Source organism: Eptesicus fuscus, chromosome 10 (assembly GCF_027574615.1).
Source record: "Eptesicus fuscus isolate TK198812 chromosome 10, DD_ASM_mEF_20220401, whole genome shotgun sequence".
Taxonomy (NCBI): domain Eukaryota; kingdom Metazoa; phylum Chordata; class Mammalia; order Chiroptera; family Vespertilionidae; genus Eptesicus; species Eptesicus fuscus.
In genome coordinates, this window is record NC_072482.1 from 46,811,663 (window position 1) to 46,832,441 (window position 20,779).

At 38.0% G+C, this 20,779-nt stretch overlaps 1 protein-coding gene across 3 annotated transcripts in view; it reads right to left on the bottom strand.

Moving 5' to 3' along the window:
- Positions 1–20,779, bottom strand: part of MAP3K7 (mitogen-activated protein kinase kinase kinase 7) — a 74,627-nt gene that overhangs the window by 43,366 nt on the left and 10,482 nt on the right. For all 3 annotated transcript variants that reach the window (XM_054721912.1, XM_028135490.2, XM_008150194.3), the window contains exons 2-9: positions 16,138–16,248; positions 12,030–12,095; positions 11,485–11,530; positions 10,295–10,433; positions 8,242–8,366; positions 6,038–6,166; positions 3,926–4,056; positions 1,884–1,965 (exon numbers count right to left, since the gene is read on the bottom strand). In XM_054721912.1, coding sequence (XP_054577887.1) covers positions 1,884–1,965; positions 3,926–4,056; positions 6,038–6,166; positions 8,242–8,366; positions 10,295–10,433; positions 11,485–11,530; positions 12,030–12,095; positions 16,138–16,248 — 829 coding nt within the window. The remainder of the gene's footprint in view (positions 1–1,883; positions 1,966–3,925; positions 4,057–6,037; positions 6,167–8,241; positions 8,367–10,294; positions 10,434–11,484; positions 11,531–12,029; positions 12,096–16,137; positions 16,249–20,779) is intronic.

Here is a 20,779-nt window from a genome sequence, read left to right on the forward strand (position 1 = left end):
CAGAATAGTGGCCAGAGATATAAGACAATCTAGGCTAGTATGGGATCCTGAAGACCAACTGAAGAAAATACTTTAAGAAGGAGTGTAGAATTAGAATTTTATCAAATGCTACTGATAGTCAAAAAAGATGAGAACTTAAAATTATTCATTTATATATAATAATCTGGAGATAACTGGTGACAACGTGAGAAGAACAATTCTGAAGTACTGGTATAATAAAAGCTTGAAGAGGAGAGGACACAAGAGAGAATGGGAAGAGAAGCTAGAAAATCAAATATAGACTGTATATGCTCTGGGAATGATACCAGTAGAAAGGCTAACACTGATGACGCCAGAGACAGAGGGAAGGATTGCTGGAATGGGATTTAATACACAAGTTCACAGGCTTGCCTTTGGCTAGAAGCAGGGGCAGTTCAGCCACAGTAACAGAAGAAAATGCCGAGTAGATGGGCAGATATAGTGAAGGAGCTTGTGGAAACCATCTACTGATTACTCCCATTTTTTCAGAGAAATAGTAAACAAGGTCAGCTGAGAGTGAGGAGAGTTTAAAGTTTGAGGAGAGAGGCTAAAATATAAAATTAAATCATCTAGGAGAGGCGAGATGGACTAAAATAAAGTACAACTGTCCAGGAGCATTAAATAGAGATTTGAGGATAGTAAATGTGTGTCATCTCCAGCCACATTCAGCTGCACTGATATGTGGAATAAGCTGAGAGTCAGATTTAACCAGGCCTGTGGTTTAGCCAAGCAAGCTTGAGTAAAGGGCTAGAAGGCTGAGAATTATTCCCAATGGAATTATAATAGCTACTTGGAATTAAATGGAGGAAAAAAGGAAGAACTTAGGAGGACTGAGGATCAGTGAAAACATCAAAGGGTTAAAAGTCAAGTATAAAAACAGGGAGAGGGTTTGAAAGCAGAAGCAAAACACAAAACAAAACAGAATTTTAGAGTTCACTTTAAAATTTAGCACAACTAAAATATTCAGTAAAACTGGAATTTGGAAATAACTAGCCAAACACTAACCAGCTTAAAATAAATATAATTATTTTTGAGGTGGGAGATATAGGTCAGTGAAAATATTTGTCAATGAAAATAAAATTTTGAGTATATACATACACATACCTTTTAATTTTAATAATAAAATGTCATGATGTATTCCCAAATATATATTTAGTACAATTTTTCGAAGTTAGATTATTATTTCTACTATCTTTTTTTTTTTTAATTTCTTATTTATTTGAGAGAGAGAGAGCAAGGGAGAGATAGAAACATCGATGAGAGAGAAACATTGATCTGCTGCCTCCTGCATGCCACCTACTGGGGGTTGAGTCCGCAACCTGGGATAGAACCAGTGACCTCTTGTACATGGGTTGATGCTCAACCAAATGAGCCACACCAGCCAGAGCTCTACTATCTTTTTTGATGACCATAATCTATGAATCAATCCCACTTCTTCATATTTAGAAAACCGAGGAACTCTGAACTAAAATTGTAGAATAGTCTCTGTAAACTCTTCTATAAAGAGCAAAAAAAATAAGGTGAGCATAATGAAGAACTATGTTGTTACATATATTTACAATAATTTCTAATAGTATTTGATCTAGCAGTATCTATATATAAACTATCTTTCAAAGAAAGAATAGCATTCACAGTAATATAATATCCAATCGCTTTATATATAACTATGCAAGAATTCCAAGACATGGAAGCACAACTTTAGTAACTCTTTAATCTTGGACCTTCATGGAGAATGGTGCACCTGGAAACTCAAAATGTAATCAGTCTTATGAAATGAAGAAATTAAACTGAAAATGGGAATTATAATTTTATGGGGAAGACACACAAAAAATTTAGATGATTATTCTTCTGATCTCTCTGCTTACCTGTACTGGTGGCTGAGTTGCTCTGTCCCTCATCCGAGTACTGACAGGGATACTGCAGGGGCTCATCTGCTCCTGGAAAGTACTACAGATAAAAAGCAAATCCAACTTAAAATTCCTTTCATACAACTGAAATCCTATACAATTAACTTGAAAAGTACATCTGAATTATTTTGCTGTCATGGGACTTGAATGCAGCAAAGATGCTGCTTTATTTTCCTTAAGGCACATAGTGAATTTGTAGATATCTAAGTTTTTGATATTTATAAAGATGACAATAACATGCTCCTTTTCTGAATTTCAATTGTGATCAATGCCATCCTATATAATAAAAGCCTAATATGCTAAGTGTCCGGTCGGCCGTTCAACCAATCAAAGCATAATATGCTAATGATATGCTAAGGTCACTCAACCGCTCCTATGACGTGCACTGACCACCAGGTGGAAGACTCTTCGACGGGTAGGTGAGCTTGCTGCTGGGGTCTGGCTGTTTGGGACTGAGCGAGATAAGCCGAACACACCCTAGAGCCCTCCCATGGTCCCTCCCAGGCTGGCTAACCACCCGTATCCCTCCCCAGCCCCGATCGTGCATCGTCCCTCAGCCTAGCCTGCATCCTCTCGCAACCCAGGACCCCTCGGGGAATGTCTGAGAGCCAGTTTCAGCCTTATCCCACAGGCCAGGCCAAGGGACCCCACTGGTGCAGGAATTCGTGTACCAGGCCTCTAGTGTATTAAAGAATGCAGAGACCAGAATCTTGAAGAAAACAGCAAATATTCTCTAAGGGATCATATGACATACAATAGTATCATTCCTCACAGTTATCTAAAACATATTTATGTTCTCAAAGTAGTGATGTAAACTTCCAAATTGTTGAAATGATTGTTAGTCTGATAACTGAGATTGGTGTGCCACAGAATGATTGTTAGAACTAATATTTTAAACAAAAGGAAAAGATTATGCATATCTCTCTATGACCTGGACATATTAGAAACATTTAGTGCACACAAAAATTAGAATTTAAGAGAAAAAAATTTTCTTTTCAAATTAAACAAAACATATTAAGCACAATTACAATTTGACCAATTTATATATCCCAATGTTTTAAGGTATGTGACTCTAGAGACTAAGTTGTTTTCTTATGAAAATATCTTTATGGCCCAGAATTCTATATATGTATGTTGCTGATACCCAAATATGATAGTTAGTTTTAATCAGATTAGTTTCAAGCTGATTTGTCTAAATTATTTTCAACAGAATGAACAAACTAAATCTTTGGCCATTTAGGAAATCACTTAGCTATAGTTAAGGATATTTGAAGATTCTTCTACTGAGCAAATTGTTTTGAAATTCAGGTACTTTTATAGTATGTTAACTTTTAAAGTCAAGGTACCACTTGATAGATTTTAGAGTCCTAAAATTTAGAGTCCTAAAATTATTCAAATAATTCTAAAAGCATCTGATTTATAGACTAGGAAATTTTGATAATCATTTAAAAAGGTTGTTCTAAATTTAAAAAATTCTATAAATTCTAGAAAATAATTTAACTTTTTAATGGCAAATGAAAGGCAGAAAATATTCAATGAAAAAACAAAAGGTAAAAAATCACTTGTGTCTACAAATGCAATTTCTCTATTGCCCTGCGTAAGTGACTGCTTGATAAAGAAAATTAAATATTTAGTTTAGCAAGTGTTAAGAGTCATAAAATACCTAGGTCCTGTAAAGACCTTAGAGACCACCTAATTGCAGATGAGGCAACGGGCCCAGAAACAAACACATTTACCCACTAAGTTAAGCAGGAAGAAAAAGCAAGTCCCCAAACCTAGTCTAGCCCCTTTTCATTATAAAGAACTTTAAATCCTCCCCCTCCGCCCAATAGCATTTCCTCCTCTGATTATTGAGTAATAAATGTCTTTTGTAACTTGGAAAATACAGAAAAATATAAAGCAGAAATTAGCAATAATGTTCTTTTACTTTAAAACTCCATTGAAACTGAGTACACATCACATTCCCCTAAACCCAAAGCCCCTCAAAAGAAGGATTATACCCGCATCAAGTGAGTCATTATTTTCACAATCTCCTCCATTGAAGGGCGTAGAGAAGGATCTTTAGACCAACAGCGAGTCATCAGGCTCTCAATGGGTTTAGGTAAATTTTTGATCAGTGGTGGTCGAGTACCTATGAATAAAAATTAAAGGAGGGGGAAAGAATTATTTACCCAAAGAATATTGTCAGCTTTTTATATGTATTTCTAAAACAGTATTTATTTTATAGACCTGTAATTTAAGATTTTTTTTGAGTAATAAAAGTAGGGTTTTTTAAAAATTTTATTTGTCTTTTAGGTTAACACTGTATTTTCAAAAAGGAGAGAAGCTACACCTTTTAAAAAGTTCAATGAAAAAGTTTATATTCAATATGGTAATAGTAAGCCTGAGAATAATATTTCACTTGTTACAAATATTCTTTAACAAATAATAATGGCTTAATTTGTGTTTAAGAAAAATGAAATGGTAGCTTGGGGTAATCTTACTTGAACTATATTTTCAGATTCACTGCAAAAATTTCAAAAGTGTTTGAAAAATCATCTTCCATTCCTAAAAACTTATCTCCAAATGACTCCTTTGTGGGAGGGAGTCCTTTTGGCTGCTGTGAATCAATCATTTCATAAGCTGAAAACAGACAATCCCTGTGTAATTACCAAACTGTAATATTATAAGTAAGGTCTCCAACTTAAAGAAGGCCTCAAATACAATGAAACCTTTGTAATTTTACCAATTAATAAATTAGTTCTTTTATCCCTTACTTCACTGACATTCAATTATTTACTGACAACTGACAGAGGGGGAAAAAAAGTCTTGGTCAATGCTCTGGTATTCTCTACAATGACATCACAGGAAGCAAAATGATAGGTAGTACAGGAAACTGGTAAAGTGTTAAGATTACTCAGATGATAGTACTGTTTGATAGGTCTACAAATGACCTAAATAGTTAGGCAGACATCTGTGCATCACTTGTGAAATAGTGCATTAAAATGCCAGTAATCAGAATGATTATAATCAAGTGACAGAAATTAAATAACAGACAGTGATGTTAGGAAGGTTAAGCAATTTTCCTTCATGAAGAGTTTATTTTCCCAAAGCAAATGTGAAGTAACTTGATTAATGAAGAAGATGAATTCTAAAATCATGGGTCGTTAAAAACATTCTAATTAGAAATATAAAATGAATAGAAGGGATGTAAGGACATTGAATCCATAAATCAACATAACTTAAAAATGTGAAGACTGGAGTCAGAAAGATATAGACTGAATCCCAGGATATATAAATACCAGTTATAATCTTTCTTTAAATCCTCACCCAAGGATATGTTTATTGATTTGAAGGAGAAAAGAGAGGGAGAGAGAGAAACATTGATCAGTTTCCTCCTGTATTTGTCCCTACCAGGGATCAAACCCAAAACCCAGGCATGTGCTCTGACTAGGAATCAAACCCACAACCTTTTTGGTATGGGATGATGCTCCAACCAACTGGGCCACCCGGCTGGGGCACCAGCTATTAATCTTGTGTGACCTTGGGCAAGGTACTGAACCTCTCTAGGTCTCAGTTTCCTAATCTGTAAAATTGTAAAATGAGGCAATCATAGTATTCGCCTCATAAGGATGAGTAAGATATAAAGAAAAATATATTGAACACTTTGTGTTTTGCCTTTCTGCATAGCTTAAATAACAACTCTTATTATTATTCTTTGCTTTAATCTCTCCAGTGAGATCCTTGTGCTTCCTCAGGAGAAAGAGCTAACTCCCCAATGATCTTAATGATGTAAGAGATTTTATACACTTATTAATTTTTTAAATTTATTTCCTCCACAGAGTCCAGGCCGATGCTTCTCTATCCCCTAAGTAGTTAGTTGGTTCCCGCTGACTACTGATAACCTTGCTCAAATCAGCACAACCAGCAGAACCCCTCAGCCTTGTGCAAAGGTCAGGATCACTCTAAGCCCTGCCCTGCCTGATTTTGGGTTGTGGGGATGGTGGGATACTGATGGCAGAAATGTATTCTGGTACAATAGATGTTAAAGATAAATGGTCTTCTTTGGGGGAGAAACAATTTCTCATATAGGGAATATTCAAATATATTTTTTAAAATGTTGTTTCACAAACCGTTATGAACAGCCCACATGATACGGAAAGCTGGGCCACCAATCTCATCAAAGGGTTTCCGACGCGTTATCACTTCCCAAAGGATAATACCCCAGCTGAAGACGTCACATTTTTCACTGTAATTGCTACCTACAAAAAAATGTAGTACAATTTCAATACTTTTTTCCTCGTGATTTAAAGAAACAACTGTTTTCATAAATTTTAAGAATGTGTACAAACAAGAGGAGCCCACATGCAGAGCTGAGAAATTACTCTTTCTGAAGTTCCTTAAATCTTTGCAAAAAATACCTTTCTAATGAATTAAGTGTTAATAATAAACTAGAAAATCTACTTTAGAAAGTTAGTCATGTTGTACCTTTTCATTTGGGGCAGAGAATAAAACACTTGTACATTACTTTCTATATTTTTTTAATCTTAAATTTTCTTCTCCCATTCTCTTGTTGAAAAGCACTATCCCACTACTGAAGCAGAAGAAATATCTAATTTAGTGTTAAGATTTTCTTTTCAATATATGGTAAGATAGAATTCTTAATTTGAAAACTTAAAAATAAGTTGTAAACAGTGAATATTATGAATAACAAATTTACAGTTGGCAGATTATGCAGCAAAATTTAAAGGATTTATAAGTTGGTGGGTGAATCATTACAATAAACAGCCAACCCCCCAACAAAAAACCAAACCTCAAACAACCCACTATAAGAATGAACAATTATAATAGCAGCTCTTCATGTACTTAGCGTACCTTATGTACTACACATGCATTTAGCAGTGCACTGTAAGCATTACAATGATGTTAGAATCTAATTTGGGCTAAATGTGTTGACACCTTTCGGAAATAAAAAAATCTGCAAGGCCTAATAGTCTGAGCTTTGTTGCTCTAAACAATTAACAATAACTTTTATTTCTCCTTTTTTTGTGTGTGTGTAAACAAATATTTTTGGTCTCCATACTATAGGAATGCTGTTATTTTAACTCACAGAAAGGTATATTAAATACATGATTTTTAAACAATGCTAAATTATATGCACTCTGTATTTGAACTTGAAAACATTATTATTATTATGAGGCATTGTTTAACTCTGTATAATTTAATACTCGCTTGTCCACTAACTTTTAAATTGAATTTTATGGCAAAATGGTTCCACTCAAATGACCAGTTGCATAGCAAATTTCTTTCTCTCAGGCGGGTGGCTAAAAACGAAAACCAAAAAAAAAAAAAAGCCTTCAAATTCATAAAAAATAAAAGAATAAACCTTAATCAGAATCTGATTACTGAACATATTTGAATTTTATGGGCATTCTTGTGTCCTAACATACAAATCATACATATTCAGTTAAACTTTTCATATTTAAACAACTTGATGTTTTTATAGAGAAACCTAGCATGAAATTTATGGATCACTCTTTTAGAACTTGAGTGAAATATAGAGATGTAAAAGAAAGTAAACATAAGCTTATCCTTGTTACTCTTACTACTGTATTTTTGCCCAATTACTTGCATTCTTCCTAAGGCATGCTCATTTAGATGATCAATTTTTAATTCTTAGGAAACCAATACAAAAGCACAGTTAATTCCCATTATTCCTGGTATTTATGTTCTATAAAGTTGCTGTGAACATTAAATTAGTGAACACTGAATCATTTGCTCCTAGTGAAAATACAGGGGTAGTTTCCTGTGAGCCTCTTCATAACAGATTTGTCAACTGACCAATACATAACATGTGTGTTTCTGTTTAAGACACTTTATTGAATATGTTTGTTGATTCATTAATATTGAACTCATCACCAACAGCACTATAACTCATGCCTGAATGAAGATTAGCTAGTACATGTATTTTCTCTGCAAGACACTAAAGGCAAAGTGCTGCTTTGTTTGACCTTAGGTGGGATCATGTGTTTTGGGGAACTCAAAAATTTTCCCTGCTTCACCATGAGTACTGATTTGAAGGTTAGACACAGGTAATTTTACAAGTAGGGAATCTGAGAATAAGGATCAACTGCACATATGCTTGAACTTGCATAGAAGGTGCTAGACAACTTAAATCTTGCTATGAGATTTAAAATCTAAGTCTATGTTTACTTAATACCTCCTGAGACTTTAGTATATACCTTATAATTACATACCATACCAAAATAAAACAATGGGGAAGATCATGAACATATTGGTAATAAGATTACTAATCACATCATGCTTGTCATTTTACCTTCAAAGACTTCAGGTGCCATCCAGGCAGCACTTCCCTTGTTATTGGTCATGTGTGTCTGAATATCACAGGCTGTACCAAAATCACAGATTTTTAAAACTGTCCCCCCTGCGACCAGCAGCAAACTGTTAAAAAAATATATATATATCATAGGTTGCAAGGTTAATGTTTGATTCTACAAGAGACATCGGTGGAAATAGGGTTAAGCAAAATGTCACCATTCAACTTCTGTGAAATGTTACCTGGTCACCATGACAACTTAAGAGTTCAGAGGAATATCAGGAAAAATTAATTGACCTCTTAGGAAAATTGCTAGAACCACATTTTGATATCTCCATCTCTATCTCCATAATCTTTCCTGACTATAATTTTCTCTGGGCCAAAATAAAATTTAAATCCTAAAATTTACAGATTTATGGTATATGGGTAGATAGAGAATGAAGGTAGTCATTTAAGCTGTGTAATTATGAAATATAAAACATTAAAAACTGAAACGAATTCCTTCCTTTTGTGAGATATTTTCATGTATGTTGTTTAATAACTAGGCAGTTATTCCAAAGCCAAAACATGCTCTAATACAGAAGGAAAGGAATACTTTAGGGAGTTGCATCTGATGTTTCTGGCTCTTCCAGGAAAAGGATACTTTGTGCCTGATGCTTGTCTATATCCTTTGAATCGTCAATTTGTTGCTGGAAAAGAGCTATCATTTCCCTGATTTTGCTTTGCTATTCAACTCCATACAGGGGGGATGGAATTTTCATAACCAGCAAAAAAAGAAAAAAGCTAAGTGGCTAAGCGATTTCTTCTTCACTTAGCCAAAATAGGTAGCTGAGACAACAGCCAACAGTCTCAGAAGGCAAGTTAAAAAAATAAAAGTGTCATGAATCTGGAGTTTAAACATTATTTGACTAGGGACCTGGGGATAGAGAAATCACTTTAAGCCTCGGAATAGAAATATAGTACACTAATGAGATGTGGGGAGAGAAAAAGACATGTGAGGACTCTCTCACTCTGTCATAAAAAGTTTTAGCCTTTTAAAGTACGTATTTAGGGATTTTTTTGTTTTGTTATTAATCCTCATCCAAGGGTGTTTTTTTCCATTGATTTTTAATTGGGGAGGTGGGGCAGAAACACATTGATGTGCGAGACACATCGATTGGTTGCCACCTGCACACTCCCCGACAGGGGCTGGGGATGGAACCTGCAACCCAGGTACGTGCCCTTGACTGGAAATCGAACCCACAACCCTTCTGTGTTTTAGCTGACGCTCCAACCACTGAGCAACACTGGCCAGGGCTACTTAGGGAATTTTGAAGTTCTTTCAAAGTCCCAGAATCCTCAATATGGAGAAATCCAGAATATTTTCAAATTCTACCCAGATACCAGAATTGCCCTTTTGCCTTCCTATGAAAGGGTAAGTAATAACCACTCTGTAAATTTTCCTAGAATATCTACTATATGTGGACATTGTGCTAGCTGTTAGGGATACACAAGGGACCAAGATAGACTTGTCTCTGCTCCCATGAAACTGTCTAGAGGCAACAATATATACTGCAGGCACAAATAAGATAGGCTAAAAGATTCTAAGTATGCTAATATAAGGTAGGAGTTATTAAAAATAAAATTTAAAATAAAAATGCCACTAAAGACAACATTCTAAAATGTAAGCTTAGCCTGACCAGTGTGGCTCAATGGTAAGTATCAACCTATGAATCAGAAGGTCATGGTTTAACTCCTGGTCAGAGCACATGCCAGAGTTTCGGGCTCAATCCCCAGTAGGGGGTGTAGAGGAGGCAGCCAGTCAATGATTCTCTCTCATCACTGATGTTTCTATCTCTCTCTTTCCCTCTCCCTTCCTCTCTGAAATCAATAAAAATAAATTTTAAAATGCAAGCTTAGATAAATTACTAACTGATGCTGAGTAAAAATAAACACTCTTAAGCCAGCCAAAAGGGAAGAAAGAAGAGAAGCTCATGTGCGACCTATAGCTTGAATTAGGGAGTGGGGAGAGGGAGAGGGAGAAGGAGAGAGATAGAGGCAGAGAGACACTTACTTTGGTGGTTTCAGGTCCCTGTGAATTAGAGCTTTGGGCTGCATGCTGTGAAGGTAAGCCACTCCTTGGGAACACTGTAAACACCAACTCATGGCATGGGCAGCAGTGTAATATGGCAATGGTTCAGCACCATGCAGCACTGCAAAAGAAAGGCACAAACTAAAAAGAACTTTATTGCATATAACAAAAGATACAAAATGAATGCAAGCACTATCAGAACACATGACTGGGTACTTTTTCATACAGGCTCCTAGCAGTCCTGTTTTTAATTATTTTCTAAATAAAAAGATGGAAACATCTAATAATTTCAAATGGATAACTACCACATAAGCACCTAACATTTTATAGCACTTCCATTAAATTATACATAAATTGAAGTCAAATTAATATATATTACCATACTTTTTCATATTGATAGAAGTATCTCACACAATTATATAAATTATAAGCAAAATGATGCACACTATTATAAGAGAGATAGATTAGTAAGTACAGAAGGAGACAAAATGTGTATCAAAATGTTTACAATTACGCTTTCTATAATAGTTAATGACTAGAAATAGTTTAACCAAATAAAACAATGGAGTATACCTATTAAGAATGATGAATGCATAGGCAGTAAATATAAGTATAAAATGCAATTTACTTTATATAAATGGTTCAACAAGAGACGATACATTTACATATATGGTTGGTGTTTCTTAGAGTGAAAGAGTTCTGTTCTATAAAGGTAACTAGTTAATAATACAGTTTTCTTTCATTGTTATAATTAAAATGTTTTACGAAGTGAATTTTCACAGTTTTATTTCTTGTAAAGAAAGCAAAATAAAGCAGATTGAAAAGGAAGTATAGTTAAAGAGTTCTAAAATAGGAAGGCTCAAAGTTAAGAGAGGCAAAAAAAAAAAAAAAGTGAGAGGATATTTTAAAATCTATTTAAAAGCAAATTTTACTTTACTTAAATGCTTCTAATATGAAAAGGACTAATTTAAAAGGTAGATATACCTCGATTTCTAAATTTTACATACTAATGTTGTAGTGTCTTATCTTTTTATTTTTAATCTTTAGCAGATTTCTTTTTTAAATTATCTCCTTTGGGAACTGTGAAGGTAAATGTGAAAAACATTAACCTTGCAGTTTCTGTTAAAAGCTTTTCAATTCTACTAGATACAGATAGGTCTAATGACACTCACCATTATATAAAGAGCCCCCTTCAGCATATTCCATCACAAGGCACACCTAAAGGAAACATGCCAGAATAATTAACCACAGGGCTACAGCTATCTCAGAAGACTTGAAAAAAAACTTAGTTCAACCTTTGATTTTATAAATGCATTAGAAGAGATTCTTTTGGCCCCTATGTAAATGGCACTAGTGAGGGGTTTGGCTGTACTCAGGGGAAAAAAAGGTATCTATGATCTAAAACCTTGTCAGTCTAGGCACCCACTGTCTAAGAGTAGAGAAGTATGTAAAAACATAATCACAAGATCTCTGGGGGCTTTCTCCAGTGCTAATGAGTAGGTGTCGTCACAGAATAGCGTAAGCCTCATAAGATGAGGCTACTGGATAAGAACACCTAAGACAACTCCTTCAATAATACTGGCTAAAAACAAATATATAAAGTACAATCCTCCCCTCCCCCCAAATAATATAACAGCAAAATAGCTAAACTACACACCTGCACACATCTGTCATGTCATTTCTTATACTGTTGACAATGAAAAGGTGTCAAACTTACTGGATTCAAACAGGCTCCATATAGCTTTACAATATTTGGATGGTTCACACGGGATAATTGCCGAAGCTGTAACAAATTAAGCTTTCTTTTAAAAAGTGCTAACTTTTGAGGAACTGATTTCACAGCATCATTAAAATCTTAAGGTTGTACAAAACATTAATCATTCAACAATCACTGTTTACTACATAGCAGCACTGTGGTCTTAAGTGCCTGCCCGGAATGGCACAGAATCCCTGCCCTAAAGATCTCCCAGTTTAGTTGGGCAATAGACATGTAAACACATAATTAAAGCAATGTGCAAAGTGTCATAACAGGAGTTATAGACAGGATAACAAGTACAAACAAGAAGAAATTAACTTGCCCAGAAATGTTAGGACAGCATCCCAGAGATGGCACTGGGCTGAGTTACTGAAGCCAGAAAAAGCCATCTTGTGGTTGTCATCATCATCTTTATAGCTACGGTTGAATAATCTATCTACTCTATGCTGGGCCCTGGTGGGCACTTTATAGATATTGTATAATTCTCATAACTCTACAAGATGAGGGATCTTTAAGATAAGGCTCAGAGAGGGTTAAGTGAGCTGCTAAATACCCTGCAACCAGGGTCTGAACTTGGGTCTATCTGACTTAAAACCGGTACTCTTTCTACATACTTGTACTCTCTTCACTACACTCCAGATCACATCTCATGAATAAATTCCCTCCTCTTCATTCCCACTACCATTGCCTTAATAATTACAATCTGAACCACTGCAGTAATTGCTACAGCTTTGTCCTAGTTGGTCTCCTTACTTCCAGTTTTAATCCTACCTGATCCAATGATCCATACTGAGGTCAGTGAGGGGTTTGGCTGTATTCATTTCTCTTGTTTACATCTCAAACTTCTATTAATATGTCTCCTCAAACTGCTCCTTGCTGCCTTTCTTCTCTACCTTCTCCTCTCTTTTCTGTCTTTCCCCCTCTTCTTCCTTCTCTTCTCTATTACCTACAATATACTGTTGGCTCATATGAAGTCCATTAAGGTAAACCTTTTTACGATATGCAACTAGAAAGCTGTACTTTTCTACAGCCAATATTTGTGACTTCGGTCCTAATAGAATTATAACACTATTTGTTATACATATTCATTTTATTACATATAAACACATATTTAATGTATTCCAAATTGTTAACATTTAGCACTGAGGTTCAGTTGGCAGGTTATTCAAGCATTTATTCCTGCTCTCTCTCCAAATCCCACTAAGACAGTAAAGGCACTTTTTTTTCAAGGCATAATAAACTCAGAAGGATGAACAGAATGTAAACGTTTTGGAAGTTGGAAAGCAAATGACTAGCAATAACTGACAAAGCAGACCTAAAAAGAAATGAGAAAAAGTCAGAAGTAAGCAGATTTAGCTAACAAAACCTCCAAATGGTTGGGCAGTGGTGACAGCATGAAATACGTAAGGAAATAAGCTAATACGTAAGAAAATAAGCTAATAAAAGAACAGAGAGATGGGTTGAAAGTTAGACCCAAAGATTTCCCTCCCTGACTTCAAGCAGCTTAGTGGCTCTTTATCATCCCAAAGATTAGAGGTGTGGATACTTTAGAGAAGGTATAATAAAGAGTCTCTGGATTGAGGACACCAAACAAAATTAACAAATGAGCTCAAAGTAGCTGCCTCTGAGAAGCAGAAAACTTGATAGTAGGAGGTATAAGGAACTGAAATTTTTTTAGTAAGAGTATATGGAGAACTGACAATTTAAATTAAACATATGTATAACCTTGATTAAATTTTTTTCTCCAAGCTATTATAATCTTTTTAACTCATTTCCTAGCATTTAACACTTATTCTTTTACCTAGTTTCGTGAAATTGTCAGCAGAAGAGTATATAATCAATGACCTAATCTAAACTATAAACAAAAATTATGAGTAAGCAAGGCTGAGGCCAGACTCCTGGAGCATACTACTGGAGATTATCTTTCTTTATGATACTATCAAACCATTCATTAGTATTTCTCAACTCATTCAATTAATTACAAAATCCAATTCATCATATCACAATCAAGTTCTCATTTCTCAATGTTACACATTTAAAAATATCATGCAGTATATTTAAAAATTATAATTAAATAAAGTCACAGATATGAATTCAGGTTTATAAAGACTACTTATCCACTGGCTGATAAGGTTAAAAAGCAACAGAACCACTGATTTAGTGAAACACTGTGATTTAATGTACAAAATTAAGAGAATAAGTCTAATAATATAACAATTTCATGATTATTAAATTCTCCATCAATCCAATATAATAAAAGGATAATATGCAAATTGACCCTAAGAGCAGAACAACTGGGAACAACCAGTTGCTATGACGCACATTGACCACCAGGAAGCAGACGCTCAACACAGGAGCTGCCCCCTAGTGGTCAATGTGCTCCCACAGGGGGAGCTCTGCTCAGCCACAAGCTGGGCTGATGGCTGCGAGCGCAGTGGCAGTGGTAGGAGCCTCTCCGACCTCCTCTGCAGCACTAAGGATGTCTGACTGCGGCTTAGGCCTGCTCCCTGGGGGATTGGGCCTAAGCCGACAGGTGGACATCCCCTGAGGGGTCCCGGACTGCGAGAGGGCACAGGCTGGGCTGAGGGACTCCCCCAAGTGCACGAATTTTTGTGTACTGGGCCTCTAGTCTATACTAATAATAGCCTAGGTGGTCATCTCGCCCTCACCCCATCACAAGGAGGCTGCATGCACAGGGCGGGGACTTGACGCTGCATGCACGGCGCGGAGGCGGGGCCCGGCGGCCGCTCCATGCGGCAAGGCCTGGGGGTCCCACGGCTGTGCATGCCTCAGAGGCGGGACCCCTGACTCTGCCTATCTCTTTGGGGCAATCCATTGAGGAGCCCTGGGGCCCCGGATCTCGCGCGATTTTGCGCACCAGGTCACTAGTATATCTATAAAAGAACAGAGTTGTAAATTTTCACACTACATGAGAAAAACCAAATTTGGAATTATTTTTCCTTAAAATAATCTCATTCGAATTTCTAAAAATATCCAGTCAAAATGAATGCATTTCCCTTCTTAATTTTAGATAATGGGAGAGAATAGTATTTCTTTTCTATTTTAAAATTTAAATTTTATGCCTTGAAATAGATCTGAATTATATTTTAATTCAGGGATAAATTCATTTAGTTAGTTAAGTCTCCTTTCCCCCTTATTTTTAATCAGAATGAAGACTGTGAATGAAAATATGTTCCTATGACATTACCTTTAGTTATCCAAACTAGGGGCCCAGTGCACAAATTCGTGCACCTTAAAAGGAACTGTGGGCCGTAAAGCTACGGTAGGCACAGGGGTGGGTCTCGGCCCATCCTCTGTGCTGCTGTCCAGCCCCTCCCACTGTGGCCCCCAGTCCCCTGTCTGCCGGCAGCCCTGCTCCCACCACTGCCGCTCCCATGCACTGATGGCACCGGCCCCACTCGCACCCGCTGTTGACACAGAGCAATTGGGGCCGGAGCCAGCAGCGGGTACGAGCAGGGCAGGCGCCATCAGTGGGTGCAAGTGGCCGGCTGCTGCCCCGATCACCCCTTAGGAGCAGGGGGAGGTGGAGAAGCCCTCAGGGATGATTAGGGCCGGCAGCTGCCACTCGCACCCGCTGATGGCGCTGAGTTATTGGGACCAGTGCCGGGCACTGGCAGCAGGTGCAAGCGGGACTGGCGCTGACAGTGGGTGCGAGCAGCGGCTCCAGCTCTGGCAGTGGGTGTGAGTGGGGCTGGTGCCGGAAGCAGGTGCAAGTGCCAGGTGGGACCGTGGTGTGTGGGAGCAAAGAATTTTCAGTAACCACCAGAGGCTTGCCCCGATGACAGCGACTGGCGCCCCCGCTCACCTGCTCCACCATCCTGCCGTGGCCAACGCCCGCCATGTTCCACACATGCCCCCTGGTGGTCAGTGCACGTCATAGCGACCGGTTGTTCTGCCATTTGGTCTATTTGCATATTAGCTTTTATTCTATAGGATAGCTGATATTCAAGTTCGCGGAGAAGTGACAATTGAGAAACATTTTTTCATAATTAAATTCAGAATATCTTAGGTGAAAAAACTATACAATAGAAGTGACATTTCATCTTACCTCTACAATAAAAGCTTTCCTCTCAGATTCACTTTCTATCTGTTTAATAGCAACATCTTTTGCTCTCCACTTAGCTTTGCAAACTACTCCAAAGGCTCCTCTTCCAACAACCTAAGTTAAAAAAGAAAAAACACACACCATGAGAATCAGAAACAAGCAAATCCAGCCCAACATATAACACTAAAGCCAATCTGAAATACTTACTAAAGTGAGGATAAATGAAAAGTGTAGGGAGTGGTTATAGGGTTAAGCCTCAGACTGACCTGCTGGCAAAGTCGCAAACAAGTCCCAGCTTAGAGGGCACAGCCCTCTTAGCATAATTAAGCTTGATCTTGTGACTGCTCCCTAGATCTTTCCTGGGTAGCTAGTGAGCTGTGAGAGGGGCAGCAAGTGCTGCCAAAACAAGTGAAACTTACAAGAGCATTGTAAATCACCTTGTTTACCCCTGACTATAAATAAAGCATTAGCTTTGCAGTCTGGATCTGTTCTGTGGCCTCAGCAAGGCACAGAAGATCCACCTAGACCCAACTTATTCTCTTGTCTGTCTCTTTCTTCATCCTTCACCACCCTCCCTCAGGCTCGCTGAACCCTTGGCTGTGCTGGCGCGGCACAGAAAAGCATCTGTCTCTATATTTGAAAGTTTATGACCTACATATCTCTTTATTCTCAAGTAAAGCCAAAACAGCAAACAAAAAAAGATTCTTGAAGATAGGAAATAAAAGAGACAAGATGAGGAGAGAGAAAATGGTCTGAAAAGATAAAAAGAAACATAATCAATGTTTTAAGCTATCATATTTATAAAATTAAAAATAGCTTTGAATAATTCAGTAGCATTAGACAGGGAAGGGCAGGGAAGGGGAATGGTTAAAATGTAGATAAAAGATTGGCCACTGTGAAGGACAGTCAAAATGCGGCATTATGTCTAAAATAAAATGTTTTGTCAAGAAAAAGAAACCCTGCTGATACATGCTAACACATCAATGAATTTAAAAAAATATTACACTAAGTGAAAGAAGCCAGATATGAGAGACCACATATTATACAATTCCATTTATATGAAACTATAGAGGGCTGGTGCACGAAATTCATGCACTTGGGGGCAGGGGGGACCTCAGCCCGGTCTGTGCCCTCTCACAGTCCAGGAGCCCTTGGGGGATGTCTGACTGACGGCTTCAGCCCACTCCCCGGACATCCTTCGCACTCCCGTGGAGGCAGAAGAGGCTCCCAGCACCACCGCTGCACTTGCCAGCCGTGAAGCCAGCTTCTGGCTGAGCAGCGTTCCTCTGTGGGAGCGCACTGACCACCGGGGGAAGCTCCTGCATTGAGCGTTTGCCCCCTAGTGGTCAGTGCACATCATAGTGACCGTTCAGTCCATTTGTATATTAGCCTTTTATCATATAGGATGTCCAACAAAGGCAAATCCATAGAGATACAAAGTAAATTAGTGGTTTGCCTGGGGCTGAGAGCGGAAATAGGGATTAACTGTAAATGAGGAGGAAGAATACTACCCGGGGGGGGGGGGGGGGGGGAGTTTGAAAACTGAATTATAGTAATGGCTGTACAACTCAGTAATTGTACATATCACTGTTACACTTTAAATGCATGTATTTTGACATGTAAAATACATCATTAAAATTATTCTTTAAAAAATAAAATAAAGATTGGTCATGTATTATATCATTATTGAAGTTAACTGATAGGTCCCTCATGGGTTCTCTGCTCTCTCAATCTAGTCTACTTTTATAAATGTTTGAGATTTGCCATAATATAAAAATAACAACTAAACAAAATAGAACCATCATTAGAGTCTATCATTGTAAAGAACCTTATTCAAGTGCCATTTACTGCGATCTTTCAACTTCCATTGGATCTATTTACTTTTCCTTAAGTGAAAAATCTACCTCCCTATATGGTTCTCATTTATGATGTACTTTCTATGTAGTAGGCAACTAAGTGCCTACTCACTTGCCCAAAGCTATATGGTTAGTAAATAGCAATCTGGTTGATACCAGGCAATCTAACACTAGAATGTTAGGAATGCTAATTTGTACACATATATCTGTATTATATCTCAGAAAGTAGCAGCTATATCTTCCCTTGGAGGAGGAATCTTCACTTGAGCCAAAATTACATGAACAAATTCCTGGACACAAAACTCTTCTGTAACAAAGTTGGCTGTTACTAGGGTAATTATAGACATTTCTCATGTTGCTTAATATATAAAACCACCCAAATGGTTAACATTTATTGCTTACCATATGCCAGGTACCAGTCTTTGTGCTTCATAAAATGACACATTTAATCCTCCTCCATTGTAAAGGTAAGTAAACCAAGTCACAAGTTTGCAAGTTGCCCAAGATCACATGGTCAGTAAGTATTCAGAGAAGCCAGGATTTAAAACCTATAGTAGGTAATGACCAATTCACCATTCAGCTTCTGTGTGTCATCGGCTTATTTAAAGGAAACTGGACTGACGCTAGGCAAAAGTAAGCCAACACTTTTGGTAGCCAGTCTTTCCTTTGGTGACTTTCCCTTTTTCCCTTCCTAGCCCAGGGTGCTCAGGTTTTTCCTGCTCTTTAGATTCTTGCTCTACTCCACACCTCTCATAAGAGAAAGGAACCGACATTAGTAATTTGCACTTGTCATCCAGTTGCTTTAACATAAATGGACATTGGGTAAACCTGGCACCATCAGAATAATAGAAAGAGCATATTTGGGCTCTAGAACCCAAGACACTTGAGTCTGAACATTGGTTCTGTTTATGTATTAGTTATGATGCTGGGCAAGTTAATGTCTTTTAGCTCCTGTTTTCTCAACAGTAAAAAAGAGATGCTTACATTTTCCTCAGTGAATATCTATAGGGTTCACAAGTCAAAACCAGGCATTTCTTAAATACTACAAAAGAACAATAAGTGCATGGAGTTGGATATGAACCAGTGTTGCACTACTCATATTTCTACAATTGATCATGATAAATAGCAAACAGGTCCTAAATCAAATTTAAACTTTATGGCAACATAGGCTAAGAAGGTATGGATGGAGACCCTCCTATCTATTTGATATTACTATGATATTATGATTATGCAGTAATATGCTATATTCTTCAACCATGTACTTACAAATACATCAAAGCAACTAGTATTTAGTAGGTCTCCTCTTGATTCATTTTCCTATTCTCAGGAATGTCCACATAGGGATTCCAAACATTTTATTTGTGCATCATGCACTTGTTGCAAAAATTGTGTTAGGTATGTATGACTAACTGTGATGCACAAGTGCCACCTAGTGCTGAGACTATGGCTGACTCTGAGCTTTCAACTTAAAAGCATGGGAACACAATGCTTAAGAAAGCAATTTTTTGGAACACTCAAATACAAAATAGGAATAGTCGTGTAAAATGAGAGCCCATGGCCTCAAAAAGCCTTGACTCAAGTTAAGGCCATAAGCTATTTTATAAGTATGGTGGAATAACAGATCTAAAAATGATAATAAAGTCCAAGATGCTCACCCAGGTTGTACATATAAACTGAATTACATGATAGGAAAAATAATTGCTATAACTTCAAAGGAGTGAGGTTAGATGCATAGAGTCAATGTTTAAAGAATTTAAGTTTCGGCCTATCTAATAATTCTGATCACCAATTCCAATGTGTGTGTGGGGGGAAGTTTATCCACACCACCAAGCAATTCTCAGATACCTGTTGGGTGTCTTAAAATTCAACTCAATTCGGACACTACCTGGAGATAGCAACAGATCTCACATGTTACAGGCTCAATTCTACAAGACTCCCACCCCCCTATGCTTCTAACCAACTACACTCTTCTTTGGTTCAATTAATTTGCTAAAGCAGCTATTCAGACAAATATTTTACTTACTAGATTGCCAGTTTATTATCTATACTAACAATAGACAAATATGTAAATTGACCGTATCTCCACGACACCCACAGCCAATCAGAAGTGAATATGCAAATTAACCTGATAAAGATGGTGGGCCTGTAGGCAGCACGCACGTGCCAAGCAGCCAGGGGTGAGGCGGGATGCCTGCTGGCTGCTCCAGGCCTATGCACGCAGGCGCTCAGTGGCCGGGGGCAGGGCGGGACGCCCACAGCATTGCCGTGGCGATGCGGCAGGTGTTCCTGCCCTCTAGCCGCTCCAGGCCTACGCGCACAGGCGCCAAGCAGCTGGGGGCGGCAGGCATCCCCGGGACCCTGCCCACTCTGAGCCTGTGGCCGGTGTGCGCCGGCACTGAGCGGCCGGGGTCCTGGGGACACCACTGGAGTGTCCGGTTCTGTCAGCCCAGCCTGGGGCGGCTGGAGTTCCAAGTCCTTGTGGTTTGTGCAGACCCTGGACCGGAAGTGGAAACCAAGAGTGTGGGGAGCACCAGAAATTCTGGGAATCGTAGTTCTGGTGGCAGCCCCTGGACCGGAAGCAGAAGCCCAGAGCGCAAGGAGCACCAGGAATGCTGGGAATCGTAGTAATGGTGGCAGATGCGTTGAGGGAATCTCCTAGACACTAGAGCAAAGTGAGCCTGGAGCAAGTTAATGTTGCAGGTGGGGAATGGAGGGAAAGCAAAGGTGAGACACATAAGTAAAGTCAGAGTGTAAAGGAAAAATTAAAAGGAAGCTATCCTGCAACTTCT